At 46.4% G+C, this 20,496-nt stretch overlaps 1 protein-coding gene across 2 annotated transcripts in view; it reads right to left on the bottom strand.

The window, feature by feature from the left end:
- SMYD1 (SET and MYND domain containing 1) overlaps nt 1–15,965 on the bottom strand; it is a 48,531-nt gene extending 32,566 nt beyond the window's left edge. Inside the window, exon 1 of one of the 2 annotated variants that reach the window (XM_028703143.2) lies at nt 15,777–15,965. In XM_028703143.2, coding sequence (XP_028558976.2) covers nt 15,777–15,898 — 122 coding nt within the window. In that variant the 5' untranslated portion in view covers nt 15,899–15,965. The remainder of the gene's footprint in view (nt 1–15,776) is intronic. The other variant, XM_028703142.2, reaches the window with a different exon arrangement.
- Nucleotides 15,966–20,496: the final 4,531 nt, after the last annotated feature.

Raw genomic sequence — 20,496 nt, forward strand, 5'->3', positions numbered from 1 at the left:
GTCAGGGGTCCCTTTACCTTTACCTTTACCTTTACCTTTACCTTTACCTTTACAGGGTAAAAACTACCACTATCTGTTTGCGCATACAATATTTAGCAATGGCATGCTCACCACCTACTATCCAAGCAATGGTGATATGGAACAAGCTTAAGGGTAACATCAACAGTTCCTGCTCTGGTTCGCCAGAAGTGGCTTAGTCATGCTGGCCACATGACGCGGAAGCTGTACACTGGCTCCCTCGGCCAATAAAGTGAGATGAGTGCTGCAACCCCAGAGTCGGCCACAACTGGACCTAATGGTCAGGGGTCCCTTTACCTTTACCTCATGTGTGTATTTGGCAAAATTGCAAACGAAATGGGAACTAAAAATGCCAGTGAATTTTCAAGAGGACTCTCAAAAAAGTCAGACTGATGTGAAACGGTGAGAAAGTGAACTTTGGACTGGGAAAACAAGAAACTGAGATTCGGCCACTTCAAGAAGTTCTGGTTTCCATCAGCTGCCAAGTCAGTAGGGTGAAAAGGGGCAGCAGAGCTTGTCTCCATATACGGCAGCAAGGAGACAAAGGCTTGGGATAAAAACAACTGCAACTGCTGCCTGGAGAAATAAACCGTCTTAGAGGAGGCCATGATAAACACAAGTTGTAATGAGGAAGGGACACTTGCATCCCATTTTACTCCTTAGGACTTACCGTATTTTTCGCTCTATAGGGCGCACCTTTTCCCCTCCAAAAATGAAGGGGAAATGTGTGTGCGTCCTATGGAGCGAATGCAGGCTCCTTGGCTTCAGCGATATCAACGCGAAGCCTCCAAAGCGCAGAGGGAGCGCTCCCTCCGCGTTCTGGAGGCTACGCGTTGCTTTCGCTGAAGCCTGGAGAGCGAGAGGCATCGGTGCGCACCGACCCCTCTCGCTCTCCAGGCTTCAAGGATAGCCGCCTGAAGCCTTTGGAGTACAGCGGGAACTCGTGCTGCGCTCCAAAGGCTTCGCAACCAGCTGCTCCCGGACCTGTTCTGGGGGCTGGGGCCGGGGGAAGCTTGGGCTTCCCCCGCCCCAGCCCCGCGGCTAAAAACGAAGCCAAGAAAGAGAACGGGATCCATCCCACTCACTGTCTTGGCTTCTGCCAAAGCCGCGTGCAACCTCTCCAGCTTGGAGAGGTTGCGCGCAGCTAAAGAGGAAGTCAAGACAGCCAGCGATTCCCCCCCTCCCTAAAAACTAGGTGCGCCCTATGGTCCAGTGCGCCTTATGGTGCGAAAAAACAGTATTTCTGAGCAAACATACATAGGAATGAGCTGCATGACCACACTTCTGTTTCACATCTCCCTGAAAATAAGTCACACTTGACTTACTGCATTGTTGTAAGGATTAATGCAAGGAATTATTAGATCACTACTTCACTTGTCCAAGATACTATATATCACATTACCATGTTGATGCAAGTGCACTGCAGGCCATGTAAGTCAGCGCCCGACTGAGATACATAAGCACTTCCAGTCCAATCCAAATCTTTAATACGGTCGTAGACCAGCATAAGATAAAAGCACCTCCATACATAAATAAAACCTACTAGATAGGCAGCACTTCTGCATCGTTTCACCCAGTGGTTTTGAAACTTGTTAGTGCCTTCCTGTCTCAGTGAGGTAATGGGACCCCTGATCATTAGGTTCAGTCGTGGCCGACTCTGGGGTTGCGGCGCTCATCTCGCTTTATTGGCCGAGGGAGCCGGCGTACAGCTTCCGTGTCATGCGGCCAGCATGACTAAGCCGCTTCTGGCGAACCAGAGCAGCGCACGGAAACGCCGTTTACCTTCCCGCCGGAGCGGTACCTATTTATCTACTTGCACTTTGACGTGCTTTCGAACTGCTAGGTTGGCAGGAGCAGGGACCGAGCAACGGGAGCTCACCCCGTCGCAGGGATTCGAACTGCCAACCTTCTGATCGGCAAGTCCTAGGCTCTGTGGTTTAACCCACAGCGCCACCCGCATCCCTTTCCTGTCTCAGTACAGAACCTCAAAAATGTTTAATCACAAAATAGTTTACTTTTGGAGAAGAGTAATGGTGGGTGAGCTCCCCTAAGCTCACCTTAGGTTAAGTAGAAAATTACATGAGCTCTTAAATCTTTGAAGAACCTAGGTCATTTTTCTGAGCCCATCAGCTTGGACAAATGACACACGTTATCTCCTCTACCAACCCTCATTCCCAAAAGCAGTTCCCACCCCAAACTAAATTTCCGTGGGGATTTTTAAAAAGAGAATTTGTAGATTGCTGCAGGGACATGAAGAACTGTACGAGAAACCGAGAAAATCCAACCTATCCTTTCATCCCTGCTCAGAGATAATTAATTTGGCACTGAGCATACATTGCAAAATGACTTTGAGCGTAACCTCCCCACAGAACATTTATGTTATCTAAAGGTAAAGGTAAAGGGACCCCTGACCATTAGGTCCAGTCGTGACCAACTCTGGGGTTGCGGCGCTCATCTCGCTTTATTGGCCGAGGGAGCCCGAGTACAGCTTCTGGGTCATGTGGCCAGCATGACTAAGCTGCTTCTGGTGAACCAGAGCAGCTCATGGAAACGCCGTTTACCTTCCCACTGGAGTGGTACCTATTTATCTGCTTGCACTTTTGGGCGTGCTTTCAAACTACTAGATTGGCAGGAGCAGGGACTGAGCAACGGGAGCTCTCCCTGTCGCGGGGATTCGAACCGCCAACCTTCTGATCTGCAAGCCCTAGGCTCTGTGGTTTAACCCACAGCACCACCCACACCACCATAAGAGGGCTAGCCTTGATCAAGGGGGGGGGGTGCGCGCAATGTGGACTTTGTAAAGATACAGCTCATGAAAGCATTGACCACACAGGGTTCCTGACTGAGTGGAGAGCCCATTCATATGCAGCTGTTCGCAAATATGTTTCTTTCCCCCCTCAATATATTTTTATTATTTTCAGTAAACATACATTTATAGTTTATATGCACCACATAATTATCTTTAGCTCTGCCGAGCTTCGGACTTCCCTCCACCCCTTCGGTAAGTATCATATATTTTCTAACCTTACGTATTTTGTGTAATTAACTTATTTTTCCACCCATTGTAAAAGTTATTCCAACCCAGCCAGTGTCTTTAACGCTTTACAATTGTCTTTTATATACATCAGATATTTACTCCTGCACAAATATGTTTCAACATTGGCGCTCAATGTGCAGGCATTTTGGATGTGTGATGCTGCGGCAGGCCTGGTGGGCATGGACATGTTCTGCGCCTCCGTGTGTTGGATGGATGGATAGATGGATATATGGACAGATGGATGGAATGATGGATGGATGGGAAGCTGGGCCAGAGCTCTATCACATAAGGCAGGTATGCTGAAGATGACCATTCCTGCAAGTGTTTCGTCACTAGAGAAGAGGAATCTGCAGCTCTCCACATGCTGTTGAAGTCCATCACCCAGCCACCAAAGCCACAGACATAGAAGCTGAAGTCCTACAACCCTGGGAGGGCTACAGCTTCCATATGTCATCTGACTCAGAGGATGCAGAAGCTCCCCTCCTCAGAAAGTTCACTGGGCGTGAACTTCTCAAGTCCCTGAAACGAAACCCACGGCGACTGCACTTGCCCTTCTCCAAGTCTTGGCTGCGACAGCTTGCCAGGGAGAAAAAAATAGACCACATAAATCTGTCGACCTTGTCAGCACGCAAGGTAGTGGAGCCTGCCTAACAAACAAGGTTTCAGTGACTTCTGAGAGGAAAGGTGCGACATCTTCATTTCAAAGACCTGTATTAAAATATCATTAACTATCATCTCTCATCAGTTCTGTAGCGTATTTTCTGCTGGTTCCGTAGTCGAGCAAAAGGCTGCAACAGAACCTAAATCAGGGAAAGAAACCTGAGGTGAACCACAAAATGGTGCCCAACTCCCCACCAGGAAAGAACATCAAGAACACAGGGGGATAAAGATCTACACCAGGATCTGTTGCCCCGGTTGCTCCTGCCACCTGAAGAAGTCACCTCGTGTTGCCTCATGGGTGAGCCGGTCCTGGCAGGCTGCATGGAAGCCTATGGGCAAGCTGCTATTCACATGTAGGTTTTTTTGCTTTGCAGACAACTATGCTAAGGCATGAGGTCATGCTTCTCATCCCAGAGGTAATGGCGGCATACCCATCCTAGTAGTAGTAGTAGTAGTAGTAGTAGTAGTAGTAATAATAATTGTTATGTACTGAAGTTCTCACCCTGGGCCAGCAGGGGGATACTGTAGATAGTTATGCAAATAAGGGATCGAAAGTGACATTCAGTGATTGGATAGTTTTAGAAAATTGTTACAGTTACGTTGTACTGGAGCTCTATAAAAGCAGGCTGGCTGAACCCTTCAGTTCAGTTCTGTTCTGTTCTGTGAATAAACAAGAGCTGTTTGAAGAATCACTGTGTCGTCTGATATGTTCACAACAACAACAACAACAACAACAACAACAACAACAACAACAACAACAACAACAACAATTTATTTACACCCCACCCATCTGGCTGGGCTTCCCCAGCCACTCTGGGCGGCTTCCAACAAAATATTAAAATACAGTAATGCATCAAACATTAAAAGCTTCCCTAAGGAAGGCTGCCTTCAGATGTCTTCTAAAAGTCTGGTAGTTGTTCTCTTTGACATCTGGTTGGAGGGCGTTCCACAGGGCAGGTGCCACTACCAAGAAGGCCCTCTGCCTGGTTCCCTGTAACTTCGCTTCTCACGGTGAGGGAACCGCCAGAAGGCCCTCGGAGCTGGATCTCAGTGACTGGACTCGGAGGATGAACAATGTTCAGTGGCTGAACGATGGAAGTGGAGATGCTCCTTCAGATATACTGGACAGAGGCCATTTAGGGCTTTAAAGGTCAGCACCAACACTTTGAATTGTGCTCAGAAACGTACTGGGAGCCAGTGTAGGTCTTTCAAGACCAGTGTTATGTTAGTACTCGTGTGGTGCCCCCCCTTCTCTTAGGAGCAACACATGAAGCGGGTCAAAGATGGACAACTGCCTGGCATTCTGACAGCTTTGATAAGGCCATGTTCCAGTCACAGGGAACAGGGTGTGCTGGGCGCTCTGAGGGAAAATAAGAAAATTGGGAAGACAAAGGGGACGGGGAAAGGAGAGGATTTGAAAGAGGATTCCTCCTTCATCATAAATGCAGTACTAGTGTAGGGTGGGTGCTTTGCATTATTATTATTATTATCATTATCATTATCATTATCATTATCATTATCATTATCATTATCATTATCATTATCATTATCATTATTTATTTATACCCCGCCCATCTGGCCGAGCCTCCCCAGCCACTGTGGGCGGCTTCCAACAAAATATTAAAATATAGTAATGCATCAAACATTAAAAGGTTCCCTAAACTGGGATGCCTTCAGATGTATTCTAAAAGCTTACGCTGTGGCACAGTTTTAGACGCAACCATCACACGGATAGAGACATCACCTTACCAACAAAGGTCCATATAGTTAAAGCCATGGTTTTCCCAGTAGTGATGTATGGAAGTGAGAGCTGGACCATCAAGAAGGCTGATCGCCAAAGAATTGATGCTTTTGAATTCTGGTGCTGGAGGAGACTCTTGAGAGTCCCATGGACTGCAAGAAGATCAAACCTCTCCATTCTGAAGGAAATCGGCCCTGAGTGCTCACTGGAAGGACAGATCCTGAAGCTGAGGCTCCAATACTTTGGCCACCTCATGAGAAGAGAAGACTCCCTGGAAAAAACCCTGATGCTGGGAAAGATGGAGGGCACAAGGAGGAGGGGACGGCAGAGGATGAAATGGTTGGACAGTGTTCTTGAAGCTACCAGCATGAGTTTGACCAAACTGTGGGAGGCAGTGGAAGACAGGAGTGCCTGGCGTGCTCTGGTCCATGGGGTCACGAAGAGTCGGACACGACTAAATGACTAAACAACATCACACGGATACAGGGTTGCGTCCACAGAGCATCCTTTCCCTGACAAGGAGCTGTGGGTCAGTCACGTCTCACCCCTGCCCTACAATTTTATTAATAGCCCTCCTCTGCCCTTTGAGAAATGGCCCAGCGACCCATTGCATCCCTGTCGATGTGACTCTAGTCTTTCAGCACCTTTGGTAACGATGCATTTGTGGGTGGGAGCTACTTGTCACAGCAGAGTTTCCCAGATCACCCGAGGCCATGAGCAGGACATCCTGTCACCACCACACCAAAAGTAAACACAACATTAGCTACCCTGAGGTACGGGGTTTGCATCACTTCACCGTGGCCGAGTTTCTTGAGTTCTGTGGAAGGCAGTGTGTCTACTTAACGTATCTTAAGGGGGACTGTATTAATGGAACAGTCTGGTTCCCCCTCTAACACTTGCCTGGTTTAGTCCTACCGGGGGAAATGGAACATTGTGTTGGTTGCTCAGCTTATCTGCAAGAAATTTATGTCCGTGGTTTTTTTTAAAGAAGCTTTTTCTGAGTCTACCTGTCTCTGTGTGCTGGTCCTGGGGGGGTTACCATGCGGCGAGGTCTGTGTCCAGTCCGGGGTCAAGGGTGTGGTGTGTAGGCTGTCCGTCAAGGCAGAAGCGGGGTCCAAGGCAAAGAGTTGGGTGAGGTCAGGAGCTCCAGCAGGACAGGGTGCAGGCAGGAGCAGATTACCAACAATGTTGCTCCCACAACCTGGGGCTGGGGCTGGCCGGCTTTTATCTGCCCCGAGGCATAGGGCGGCCCCGGTTCACAGGTGACTCGCCTCTCCTGGCCTGGAGGCGAGCACTCCTACTGTGGGAACTTAGTTCCCTCTGCCCTGAGCCTCTGCAGCTCAAGAGAGGCTGGAGGGTTACCAGACCCAGAGGCAACCTCCTCCTCACCTGACAGGGCTGAGAGTGGAGCACCTGCAGGCAATGGGTCCTCCATCCCCTCAGGAGCCTGAGCAGACTCAGCTGGTGCCTGCACCTGAGGATCCAGCACAGGTGAGGACCCTTCAGGCTCAGGCCCCAGCCCCGGCTCAGCTGGTTCTGGAGGCGGGGACTCCTGTGTAGGCCGGGATTCCTCAGGTTCAACCTCTGAGTCCGAATCCCAGGCCATCACACTCTGCTTGAGTGCTGACTTGGCAGCAGAACCTGTCAGGGCTTGGAAACCTGAGGGAGCCTTGTACACCTCCTTCCAGCAACTCATGCAGCTAAGCTGGTGCCAAATGTTTTGCTCTGCTTTCATTTGGACCACATCAGCCCAGGCTTGTGCCACAGGGAAGTAAGTCTCTTTGGTTTGACTTCTCCCCTGGTGGCCCACTCCATTGTCTCTCAAGACAGATGGATGCCAGTAACAATAATTTGACTCCTGGGACCCACAGCCAGAGTATACCACAGTATACCTGAAGGAGCGTCTCCACCCCCATCGTTCTGCCCGGACTCTGAGGTCCAGCGCCAAGGGCCTTCTGGCAGTTCCCTCACTGCGAGAAGCAAAGCTACAGGGAACCAGGCAGAGGGCCTTCTCGGTAGTGGCACCCGCCCTGTGGAACGCCCTCCCACCAGATGTCAGGAGAACAACAACTACCAGACTTTTAGAAGACATCTGAAGACCGCCCTGTTTAGGGAAGTTTTTAATGTGTGACATTTTAATGTACTTTTAATCTTTGTTGGAAGCTGCCCAGAGTGGCTGGGGAAACCCAGCCAGATGGTTGGGGTACAAGTAATAAATTATTATTATTATTATTATTATTATTATTATTATTATTATTATCATCATCATCATCATCATCATCTAATTTTTCAGTCTTTATAGGTGCCAGACTGCAGACCCCACACAGGAAACTATCCCTCTGGGGTGCCACGTTGAAGCTAGGGAGACCTCCAGCGAGATGGTTGAACTTCCAGGTAGCCACCCAGGTGAGGAAAATGCCAAGCAGCCCTCACTCAGCTCCCCACCCCCAAGATCAGCTGGGGAGGCCTTACTTACACTTTCCCCCTCCTTTCCGCATCTATCCATGCCTCTTCAATCCCCTTTGACAAATAATTTCAGATCAACCAAATATAGAAAAAGGGTGTTACAGTGGTAAAGGTAAAGGGACCCCTGACCATTAGGTCCAGTCGTGACCGACTCTGGGGTTGCGGCGCTCATCTCGCTTTATTGGCCGAGGGAGCCGGCGTACAGCTTCCGGGTCATGTGGCCAGCATGACTAAGCCACTTCTGGCGAACCAGAGCAGCGCACGGAAACGCCATTTACCTTCCCGCCAGAGCGGTACCTATTTATCTACTTGCACTTTGGCGTGCTTTTGAACTGCTAGGTTGGCAGGAGAAGGGACCGAACAACGGGAGCTCACCCCGTCACAGGGATTCGAACCGCTGACCTTCTGATCGGCAAGTCCTAGGCTCTGTAGTTTAACCCACAGCGCCACCTGCGTCCCAGTGATACCTCAGGTTAAGAACTTAATTCGTTCTGGAGGTCCGTTCTTAAGCTGAAACTGTTCTTAACCTGAGGTACCACTTTAGCTAATGGGGTCTCTCGCTGCCGCCGCATGATTTCCGTTCTCATCCTGAAGCAAAGTTCTTAACCTGAGGTACTATTTCTGGGTTAGCGGAGTCTGTAACCTGAAGCGTCTGTAACCTGAAGTGTCTGTAAACTGTAAACTGTAACCTGAGGTATCCAGTTAAAGATATATATAATATTGAAATGACATCTCCTGGCAGGAGTGTTCATTTAGACTTTTACAGAACTGAGGGCAGGGGAGAGAACATCTGTCAAAACAGTAAAACCTTCCCTCTCACAGAGTAGTGCCTCACCATCTTGTGAACATTTATTTTTTAACATTTAACATTTAATTTTTGAAGCTTTAAAATGTTCATTTCCCAGATGTGCACCAGGACTTACTACCCAGTAGGGATGGTGGGGGAAGTCCATATGGTGAATGCGAACCCTACCCAATTTGTAATTTGAAAATCAATATGTAAACCGAAACACAGTGATCCTTTGAAATTCATGCTTCTCTGAATTTTGTGGCGCAGTGCTCCAACCAAATAAAGTGTCCAAAGGTTGGTCTGTTATTGGGAGGCATTTATTAGTGGGGAAAGTCAATAAAATGAATTATATTAAGGGAAATTGCTAGCAAAGAAAGGTGTGCATTAAGAGAAATTGCCACTAAAATACTCACAAATTTTCACAAGGACTCATTAAAAAGAACTGGCCAACTAATTCAGAAATGTGAAGAACTGGAAAACTGAGAAACTGATAGAAACCCAAAGCATAGCTGTCAACTTACAGATTTCAAAATAAGGGACGAGCAGCCTCGAAAATAAGGGCTCAGCAGCCAAAATAAGGGATTTTGCTATTGTAAAGAGTTACATACATTGGTAGGATTGACAGATGCTGTCAATCCGGCATGAGGCGGTTGCGGCGCCGCAGTGGCCACTGAAGCGCCGCCCTTCTGCGTCCCTCCCCATCCCCTCCTCTTCCTCCTCCCTCAGGCCGCCTCCTCAGCTGCCACCACCGCTGCCGCCTCCGGGCTCGCGGGCAAGAGTCTCTCTCCCTCCCCCCTCTCTTGGGCGAGGAAGGGCCGATGGAACTCCTCGCACCAGGACGACGGCGCCAGTGCGCTCTGTCTCGCGCGGCAGAGGATCCTGAGCTGGGCGAGCATGAAACCTGGGAAATTTAAGGGACATCATCAATAAGGGGCAGCAGCGGGACACGGCGCTGGCATAAGGGAGTTTCCCGCTACATAAGGGACGGTTGACAGCTATGACCCAAAGTGACCCATTCATCTGCCCCTATTACAGAGTAGATATGCAGATACGATTGCACCCTATGCCCCACTGCTAGGCTTTGCAGAAAGGCTTCCTCGTTCCAAAATTTGTGGTGCATTTCAGATGCATTCAAATTGGACAAAGACATAACACATTACTCTGGGGAGGTCAGACCACTCTAGCCCTCAAATGCCCCATTCTTCACACACACACAAAGCAAACAGGATAGCATTGTTAAGTGTGGAGCTATTCAATCTGCGAACTTAACCTTTGGCTATATCAGGGTTGACATTACACAAAATAGTTGCTCTTTGGGTAAAGGGTATGGTCATTGATATTCAGAGTTATATATGGTTTCTCATAACCTTCGCAGCCAAATATGACATCTACCTCCAATTACCATATTTTTTGCTCTATAAAACTCACTTTTTCCCTCCTAAAATGTAAGGGGAAATGTGTGTGCGTCTTATGGAGCGAATGCAGGCTGTACAGCTATCACAGAAGCCAGAACAGCAAGAGGGATTGCTGCTTTCACTGCACAGCAATCCCTCTTGCTGTTCTGGCTTCTGAGATTCAGAATATTTTTTTTCTTGTTTTCCTCCTCCAAAAACTAGGTGCGTCTTGTGGTCTGGTGCATCTTATAGAGCGAAAAATATGATATATTTTACCAAACAATATCTCATCCATTAAAAACTGCTTCATCATAATCCTCCAATGCAATGATGCAAGCTTTTAATTGGATACAGGACAGTAGCTCATTACATTATGTCAAGCTGCCATAGCTTCCCTCCCAACATGAATGCCATGAGTGTAACGTGAGATACTGGAATAAGCTGTCAACGCATTAGAGACACAGCCAAGCTCTAGAATGTGCTCCTTGATTTCCAGTACATTGCATTCTGGATACTACCAGCTACATTCAGTGGAGAGACTGAAGTCCTGGGGCATGTGGACATATCACCAATAACTTTTAGATCCCTGTGATTAGAAAAGATTTGGGAATGCATGGCTGGCTATCCCTTGCAATCAACTCACATGCTGGACATTCTTGGGCTCTAGATTTTCTTTGCTGTTGTGCATCTGATCTGTTGCAAGCACCAAGGATTGGGCCCAGTGCAATGTATTTCTCTGTTCTCAGGAGCTACTGGAACTCACCGATTCAGTACAGAATTGAATATTCTTAAATCTGTGTTGGATTATTACCCAGAAACTCCAAAACAGCCTCTGCTTCTTTTTGGCACTTGCGAGCAATTCTGTTAAGGAATTTGTTCCTTAACAGAAAAGTTGTATGCACTTCACAATGAAGACCAGAATTCATCCCAGTGATGTGCCAGACAAATAAAATCGTCTCATGTGATTAAAACTAGCAGTCCATTCACCAAGACCACATGGTCAGATGCCCAGCCATGGTTGGTTTCTTCCACGCAGGGTGAATGAGCCAGATCATCAAAAGAAGACTCACACACAATTCTGGTTGTCCTGTGTTCTGGGAAAAGCCATGGAAAAAGCAGAAATGTATAGATGAGTCTTCAGTCAAGCAGCCACGCTTTCTAAGCTGTGCAACAGCACAGGGGGGAAACTACCACTATCTAATTGCGCATACAGTATTTAGCAATGGCAGGGGACCGGGTGGCACTGTGGGTTAAACCACAGAGCCTAGGACTTGCCAATCAGAAGGTCGCGGTTCGAATCCCCACAACAGGGTGAGCTCCTATTGCTCGGTCCCTGCTCCTGCCAACCTAGCAGTTCGAAAGCACGTCAAAGTGCAAGTAGATAAATAGGTACCGCTCTGGCGGGAAGGTAAACGGCATTTCCGTGCGCTGCTCTGGTTCACCAGAAGCGGCTCAGTCATGCTGGCCACATGACCCAGAAGCTGTACGCCAGCTCCATCGGACAATAAAGTGAGATGAGCGCCGCAACCCCAGATTCGGCCACGACTGGACCTAATGGTCAGGGATCCCTTTACCTTTACCTTTTTATTTAGCAATGGCATGTTCACCACCTACTATCCAAGCAATGGTGATATGGAACAAGCTTAAGGGTAACATCAACAGTTCCTGCTTCTACACATATAAACCCTTTTGTCAGAAGACAACTGTACATAATGATCAAGAATTCCACAATGAGACATTGTTGAATGGGCCTGCACATCTTTCATGCCTTGCCTATTTATGTGGAAAACCTCCAACAAAACTGTTAATTAAAAACAAACAAACCCAAGTGAGCTTGGAAGACATTGCACGTCTTAAAACTGTACCAACTTCAGTGTTTTAAAGTTTGTACACCAGATCCTTAAAAAGATAAAGATAAAGCGAAGCAATTTTTCCCCGTTTTTTAGTTTTGTTAAAAGTGCAAACTGGTTAAAGGCAGCACATACCGTATTTTTTGCTCTTTAAGACTCATTTTCCCCCTCCTATAAAGTAAGGGGAAATGTGTGTGTGCCTTATGGAGCGAATGCAGGCTGCGCAGCTATCACAGAAGCCAGAACAGCAAGAGGGATTGCTGCTTTCACTGAGCAGCGATCCCTCTTGCTGTTCTGGCTTCTGAGATTCAGAATAATTTTCCCCCTTGTTTTCCTCCTCCAAAAACTAGGTACGTCTTATGGTCTGGTGCGTCTTATAGAGCAAAAAATACGGTAGAATACGTTGCAGTTTTCGGTTTCTAGCAATCAACTTGTTTCAAATAGCAGTTTGAGAAATCATGACTCTCTTCTGGACCTCACAAGAAATATCTTACTCTCATTTACAACCAGCTTTACTCCATCCTCACCCAGCCTCGGCCACAACCTCCGATCCCAAGTTTGCACTCAATAGCCTGCATCATATGTTCCGCTTTCTCCTGTGTGAGCCAAAATGCAGGGAGGGTGCTTTTTAAGTCACACACCCACACACCCCACTGTGAACAACAACAGAGCCTCTGCCAAATTTTGTGACCTGGGTACTACAAGGGGCCCGGAATTCAGAAGATGAAGTGTGCAAAGAAAGAACTCTTACTGCTTTCCAAACAGGGATGAATTGGAAGGGAGAGTTAGAAGATCTTTTGCCTATTTCTTGAAGTAAGAATTTGAACTGCATACTAAAGGGGTCTGCATTGTCTGATGAACCTTGAAGATGGACTTCAGGAGGGCTTTTTTCAGCTGGAACTCACCAGAACTTGCCGTATTTTTTGCTCTATAACGCTCACTTTTTCCCTCCTAAAAAGTAAGGGGAAATGTGTGTGCATCTTATGGAGCGAATGCAGGCTGCGCAGCTATCCCAGAAGCCAGAATAGCAAGAGGGATAGCTGCGCAGTGATCCCTCTTGTTGTTCTGGCTTCTCAGATTCAGAATATTTTTTTTCTTGCTTTCCTCCTCCAAAAACTAGGTGCGTCTTATGGTCTGGTGCATCTTATAGAGCAAAAAATGCGGTAGTTCTGGCACCTCTCAAGTGGGCACCATTGCTATTTTAAGAGAATGAGGGAGACGTTCATTGTGAGTTCCAGCACCTTTTTCTAGAAAAATAGCACTGGACTTCAGGCTCCAAATATGGAAGAGTAATTTACTTGGTTGGTGGGACTGTGGGTTAAACCTAGGGATGAACAATTACAGTCACCACGCAAATGTGCTTAATTTGCATGTGGAACACATCTTTCATATATCATAATCTGGTTTAATGTAGTGCAGGGTTTTTTGAAGGTACGTATATCTTGCCTAGGGATGCGGGTGGCGCTGTGGTCTAAACCACTGAGCCTAGGACTTGCCGATCAGAAGGTCGGCGGTTCGAATCCCTGCAACGGGGTGAGCTCCTGTTCCTCGGTCCCTGCTCCTGCCAACCTAGCAGTTCGAAAGCACGTCAAAGTGCAAGTAGATACATAGGTACCACTCCGGCAGGAAGGTAAACAGAGTTTCCGTGCGCTGCTTTGGTTCCCCAGAAGCGGCTTAGTCATGCTGGCCACATGACCTGGAAGCTGTACGCCGGCTCCCTTGGCCAATAAAGCGAGATGCCACTGCAACCCCAGTTGGACACGACTGGACCTAACAGTCAGGGGTCCCTTTACCTTTAGCTTTACCTTTACCTTTACTAACTTACAGGCAGCGCCCTGGGAGGTTGTCAACACAGGCATGCAACAGGAGATCAATGTCTCAAGGAAGACACTTGAGGCTGGGTTTTACTTAAGGGGAGCATGCACTACAAATTCACCATTCCTGACTACAGTGCACAGAGGAGTTCTAGTGTTCACACAAGGGAGAAGGGAGTTAAAGAAACCTTTGCAAGTGCCTTGTTTCAAGGTGGAGTCAGTCAGTGGAGCCAGTTGGGACTTCACAACTGCTCGATTCAAAAAGCATTTCAGTTAATTGATAGTGCAACCATTTTGGAAAAGGGTATTTACGGAAACAAGCAAAATTGCGAATTAGGATGTACAATGCAACCCATGCTTGGGTTTACCAAGAATTTTTTAAGATACTCAACGTAAATTGTTGCACAAGGAACTTATCACTTTTCTTCTTGTAGCGGCACGATTGCTCATAGCGAAAGATTGGGAAAGACTTGGTTGTCTTCATATCACACCATGGAAACAGGAAATATCTGAGAAACTCACTAAGAGTTCACACCCTGAATGATGCAACTGATACGGATGATTTTGCTAGAACATGGCATCCCTTTATAAAGTATTCAAATGAGCGCCCTGATGACTGGTATCTGCCAACTACACATATAGGTTTATGTGCAAATTTGCTGCATTCGTCTTCTGTTGCAGAGGAAGGGTGGGAGAGGGGGGACCCATTGTTTTGACAATGTTATGCTTATATCCTTTCCCTTGGAAATTAATAAAAATTATTAATAATAACAATTGATTAATTCCCAGTAATTTGGGGGAATCCTTGATCACATAATATATTTATGTGAAAACAATCACACTAAGCATCCACTTAGTAGCAGAGAAGAAGGAATAAAAGAGAGAATAAGAGGGAAAGTAGGAACTCAACGAGGAAATATTCATTGGTATACTGCATCTTGGGGGTCTTTGGGCAAATGGTTAAAAAAGCCTATCCAGACATGCAGAAGTTACATGTGTTTTCTCATTTTTGTAGCTGCTGTTGATTTTGAATGATTTTAAGTTCCTGTTTTAGACTTTTTAATTTAGATTTTTAATGTTTTATATTTCTGTAAACAGCTTAGAGGTTTTCTTGTTATATAAATCTTGTTAAATAAAATAAAATAAAATAAAATGGTCAATTAATCCTACTCCCACCCCTTGAGAGACATATCTCTGTAAAATTCAGTACAGTAAACGTATTAATAAAAGAGAGACGGAAACATAACTGTTAACTTTTCCCTTTTCTTGCGAGGAATCCTATTCGGAATAAGGGAATTTCCCTTAAAAAAAGGGAAACGTTGACAGCTATGGGCGGAAATATCCCTGTAGCACACAATCTGGTTGCCTCAGAGTAATAGTACAAACAAGTCATTCATATGCTTGATACGGAGGACTTCTGGTGTCAGGTGACCATGGTGATAAATGTTTGCCACCCATGCCGTGCTTTGAATGCTAAAGCATCCTTCATATCTCAGTAATTCCTATAGCCATGTAAGGCAGATCAGTATTATTATCCCCATGGCACAGATGGGGGAGACTGAGGCTGAGAACAAGTGACCTATCTAAAGCCACCCAGTGAGATCACAGCAGAGGTGAGAATTTAACTGGGAACTTTCTGACACAGCTCAGTTTTTGAGCTGCCACTCTGGACCAGCTCTATCCTGGCTATAGCGTCATAGAATCATAGAATTGGAGAGCTGTAAGGTACCTCAAGAGTCATCAAGTCCAAACCCTTACGGGAATCCTGCCCACAGCTGTCCCTGTGCGGGCTCGAACCACCAACCTTCTAGTTAGCAGCCAAATCCATCTCTCTTCCTGAAATGCTTCTCATTAGTAAATTAGACAAGGAGTCACAGCAGTCCCCCTGCTAAGACTGTGATGAATTAAAGCCAGCTGTTTCCACATCAGCTCCCTCTTCCATTCACTGTCAGCAGCGAGGTCCAAATTTTCAGCAACACACTTCCCTTTCTTTTGGTTGTCCTTACCTGTCAAATACTACTGCAGCATAGGCTCGTTCTGCAAAAATGACATCTCCTGCCCAAAATTCCTTCACGGCCTTCAGCCCCCTGCCTTTGGCTTCGCAGGTGAACACGTCCACGTTCTCCATGCCCCCTTTTGTTGTATCAAGGCATCCAAGCTCGTAAGATGAAGGCTTCCAAGTGACTCAAATCTCTTATCACTCCTGCTCTTTAAAGGCTTCCCAGCTTCCAGATGACCAATCCTATAAATGGTCTGCCTTGGCACCTCCCAACTAACACCAAATTTCCATAGCAAAGGGGGAGGTGGACACAACAACAGCTTCAAAGTGTCCTTGGATGGGTGGGGAGAGTTTGGTCCTGTAGGATCGCAGTTTGTTTCATTAGCCCAACGAAATAGCACAATATTATTTTTCCCCCAAAATGAAAATTATTGTGCATGCGACAGCCACAACATTTACTTTACACTCTCCTACTGGAAAGATAATGTGTGTTCTTGTGTGTATTTTTAGAAACCACATGCTTCTGCCTGTCAGGAGCCAACAGCTGAGAAAGTGCTAAGTAGCATGCCTTGCGTGCAATGCCCAGTAACATTCGGCGCTGTTTGCGCTGTTTTAAAAAGAAATTAAACAATGCTGCATTTGTTTGACACACAGGCGGAGTTATGTGGGGCTGCATTTGGATACTGTGCATTGAAAACATGTCCCCCTAAGCACATAAGCTGCCCAGAGGGCACCAGCCATGCTACCTGCAGAAAAACTTGGAAGTCACTCAAAGGTCTTGCAGAAATCTGGCACCCTTTCCCCAAGCAGACATGACATCTTTGCTTGTCCCTTGGGTGAAGATGAGATTATACTCATGTAAACATGAACCTGCTTGGGAGTGTAGGCACGATGTAAAGGTAAAGGATCCCTGACAGTTAAGTCCAGTTGCGAACGACTCTGGGGTTGCGGCACTAATCTTGCTTTGCTGGCTGAAGGAGCCGACGTTTGTCTGCAGACAGTTTTTCCGGGTCATGTGGCCAGCATGACTAAGCCGCTTCTGGTGAAACCACAGCAGTGCACAGAAACGCCGTTTACCTTCCCGCCGGAGTGGTACCTATTTATCTACTTGCACTTTGACGCGCTTTCGAACTGCTAGGTTGGCAGGAGCTGGGACTGAGCAGCAGGAGCTCAACCCGTCGTGGGGATTCGAACTGCTGACCTTCCGATTGGCAAGTTCAGTGGTTTACACCACAGCGCCACCCACGTCCCTAGGCAAGATATACGTACCTTCAAAAAAGCCCACACTACATTAAACCAGATTATGATATATGAAAGATGTGTTCCCCATGCAAATTAAGCACATTTGCATGGTAACTGTAACTGTTCAGAACATAGATTGCAGCTTTTAATTCATTCTACTTCTGCTCAGTCACAGAGAAAGACAAATATCTTAAGCAGAATTCTGAAGATTAACCCCACCCCTGAATAGTAGAAGTCTTATTTCTGAAATTCCTGTCTCTGGAGATTTCATCAGGCATTGTCCACACACCTTTAAGCGCATGTGTGCAATTATAAGGCCGCTGCGCGATTTCTGTTCTCATCCTGAGGTACTACTTCCAGGTTAGCGGAGTCTGTAACCCAAAGTGTTTATAACCCGAGGTGTCTGTAACCCGAGGTACCACTGTACAACAAATACAAACGGCTTTTTGTATTTTTAAAAAGAGCAACTGGATAAAAGTTATAAAGACATACGATCAAAATCTAAATTGTACAAGAATGTGACTCACATCTGAGGCTAGAAAGCATCGAAGTTAAAAATAGCACTCGCTATGAACATGACTGACTCAACTAATCTACAGAGGTGGATTGATTAAGACGGAAGAGACTTAAGGTGTTTTCTTTTTATGACAGGAGAGATAAAAATATTGGCACGAGATAGGAAAGGGGGTGGTATCAATGTACCAGTCTGGTATGCAGGTCTGGTCTGTCTCTGGACGACAGCACAAAAATAGAAAGACCATTTTCTGTATCCAGATGTCAGCCGCTGTTGAGACCCCACACAGCCACTGGAGAACAACAACAACAACAACAACAACAACAATAATAATAATAATAATTTTATTATTTGTACCCCGCCCATCTGGCTGGGTTTCCCCAGCCACTCTGGGCGGCTTCCACAAAGACCAAAAATACACTAAGATGTATTTTACCATATATTTTACCATGGCCAAACAAGGCCAACTTTCTAGTGCATGCAATCAGCTGGCATCCCATTTGGCCTTGTTCAGCCATGGGGGCTGGTGGGATTGCCTGGCAAAACAGAGCCCCTTCCATTTCTCCTGCCGCTTCGCTGAAGGGGCGCAGAGCAGAGAGGGGGAGTTTTTTCTTCTTCTTGTTCTCCCCCTCTCAAACAAGGTGCGTTCAGTGCGTACAAGGTGCGTTCAGTCGCCTTCAGTGAAGGCAACCCGAAGCCTCAGGAGTCCGGTGGGAGTTCCCGCTGCGCTCCGGAGGCTTCGGGTTCCTTTCGACCTGCTCTTTGGGGCTGGCGGGGGGAAGCGCTGCTTTCCCCCACCGCTAGCCCCAAAGAGCAGGTCGGGGAGCAGCGGAAAGGCTTCTTCTCTTTTCCTTTTCCTTTCCTTGTTTCTTTTCTTCGTCTTCCCTTTTTTGATACGTTAAGAAAAAGATAAGGAGAGAAAAGTGTATTATGAAAACCTCAGTAAGTTAAAAATGATGTTGTATGATTTCTTTATTAGTCTTTATAAAATGTTAAAGGTAAAGCTGCACTGGCTCCCGGTGGAGTACAGGATCAGGTTTAAGGTGCTGGTTTTAACCTTTAAAGCCCTATACGGCCTAGGACCCACGTACCTACGGGACCGCCTCTCCTGGTATGCCCCACGGAGAAATTTACGGTCTGCAAATAAAAACATCCTAAAGATCCCAGGCCACAGAGAGGTTAGGCTGGCCTCAACCAGAGCAGGGCTTTTTCGGCCGTGGCTCCAATCTGGTGGAATGCCCTGTCACAAGAGACTAGGGCCCTGCGGGACATGACATCTTTCCGCAGGGCCTGCAAGACAGAGCTGTTCCACCAGGCCTTTGGTCAGGGCGCAGCCTGACCCCCTCCTCTGGCAATCTGCACAGAATTTTGCTTGATGGTTGCCATTAATTTGATTTTAATTTGATCTAATTAATTTTATAATGAATGTTTTTAGAATGTTGGATTATTTTGTTTGTTGTTAGCCGCCCTGAGCCCAGCTTCGGCTGGGGAGGGCGGGATATAAATAAAAATTATTATTATTATTATTATTATTATTATTATTATTATTATTATTAAGGTACCCCTGCCCGTACAGGCCAGTCTTGACAGACTCTAGGGTTGTGCGCCCATCTCACTTAAGAGGCTGGGGGCCAGCGCTGTCCGGAGACACTTCCGGGTCACGTGGCCAGCGTGACAAAGCTGCTCTGGCGAGCCAGAGCCGCACACGGAACGCCGTTTACCTTCCTGCTGGTAAGCGGTCCCTATTTATCTACTTGCACCCGAAGGTGCTTTCGAACTGCTGGGTTGGCAGGCGCTGGGACCGAGCAACGGGAGCGCACCCCGCTGCGGGGATTCGAACCGCCGACCTTTCGATCGGCAAGCCCTAGGCGCTGAGGCTTTTACCCACAGCGCCACCCGCGTCCCTTTTTATAAAATGTTAAAATTGGATAATTCTAATGATTTGATGTAGCAACTACTGTGGTCCCCCCCCCCCCTGTTATTGTTGAACTCTAAATAAAGTTTTATTCTGTTAAAAAAAAAGAATACACCCAGATCAGGACACAGGTAGTCCAAACAGTAAATGTATGTTAATCAAACAAACAGAACTGCAATTAAAAAGCTAAGTTGAAACAATAAAATGCCTTGTTGAAATTTGCTGATGTGCAGCCAGAAGTTCAAGCAATGCCAGCAGGTATTCTTCCTTTCACAAGACAAGCCAAAGACCACTACGGCACCGGATGGGATTTTTTAGTTCCAGAAGGCTGCAAACATTCAAAAGACTGGCTTCTCTTAGCTTAGACATAAGTTAATAATATAGCCCCATCATGTGGTGGAAAACTAGGCAGCCACAACTCAGGAAACTGCCACCAAGAGCTTCATTAATTGGCAGGGAAGGTTAATTTGGCTTGGTCTCTTCTGCAGTACAAATAATTAGCATTTGACAAATAAAAATATTGGCCCCAATTCAACTAAAATTGTGAAGAAGGGAGTTAAATGTGACGACCTTAAGTAGCCCCATAGAACTAAGGTACGTAATATAGTTAGCCATTGGTTTTAGCAAGGGCAGGGGCAGAAAATATATGTTGGTGCAGAATATCTTTTAAAATTCCCTGACAGGAAAGGGATATTCTTATTGAAGGATTAATCTATAAAACCCATTTTTCTGCACCTTTAGGATTTTGCCTTGGGTTCCCTGGTTCTATATTTCCAGATACGGTTTTTTAACTGGAGCCTTGCTCATTAGGGTCTAAAATACTGGTGCACACTTCTGGGATTTCTGCTGCAAAAAAAAAATCAGATAAGCTTAGAGTGCAGAGATGCATATTGGTCTTACTAATGTAAATGAATAGGCATTTTCTCCTTCCACTTATGGACCTGACTTTGTGGGAACAATTTTTTTTCCTTTTGTCCAAACAATACATAGTCGTGTACAAAAGCAGCCGCAGCCTATAAAACAGACCTGTTGTGATAAAGACTTTTTTGGGGTGAG

The sequence above is a fragment of the Podarcis muralis genome, chromosome 13, assembly GCF_964188315.1.
Source record: "Podarcis muralis chromosome 13, rPodMur119.hap1.1, whole genome shotgun sequence".
Lineage (NCBI taxonomy): Eukaryota > Metazoa > Chordata > Lepidosauria > Squamata > Lacertidae > Podarcis > Podarcis muralis.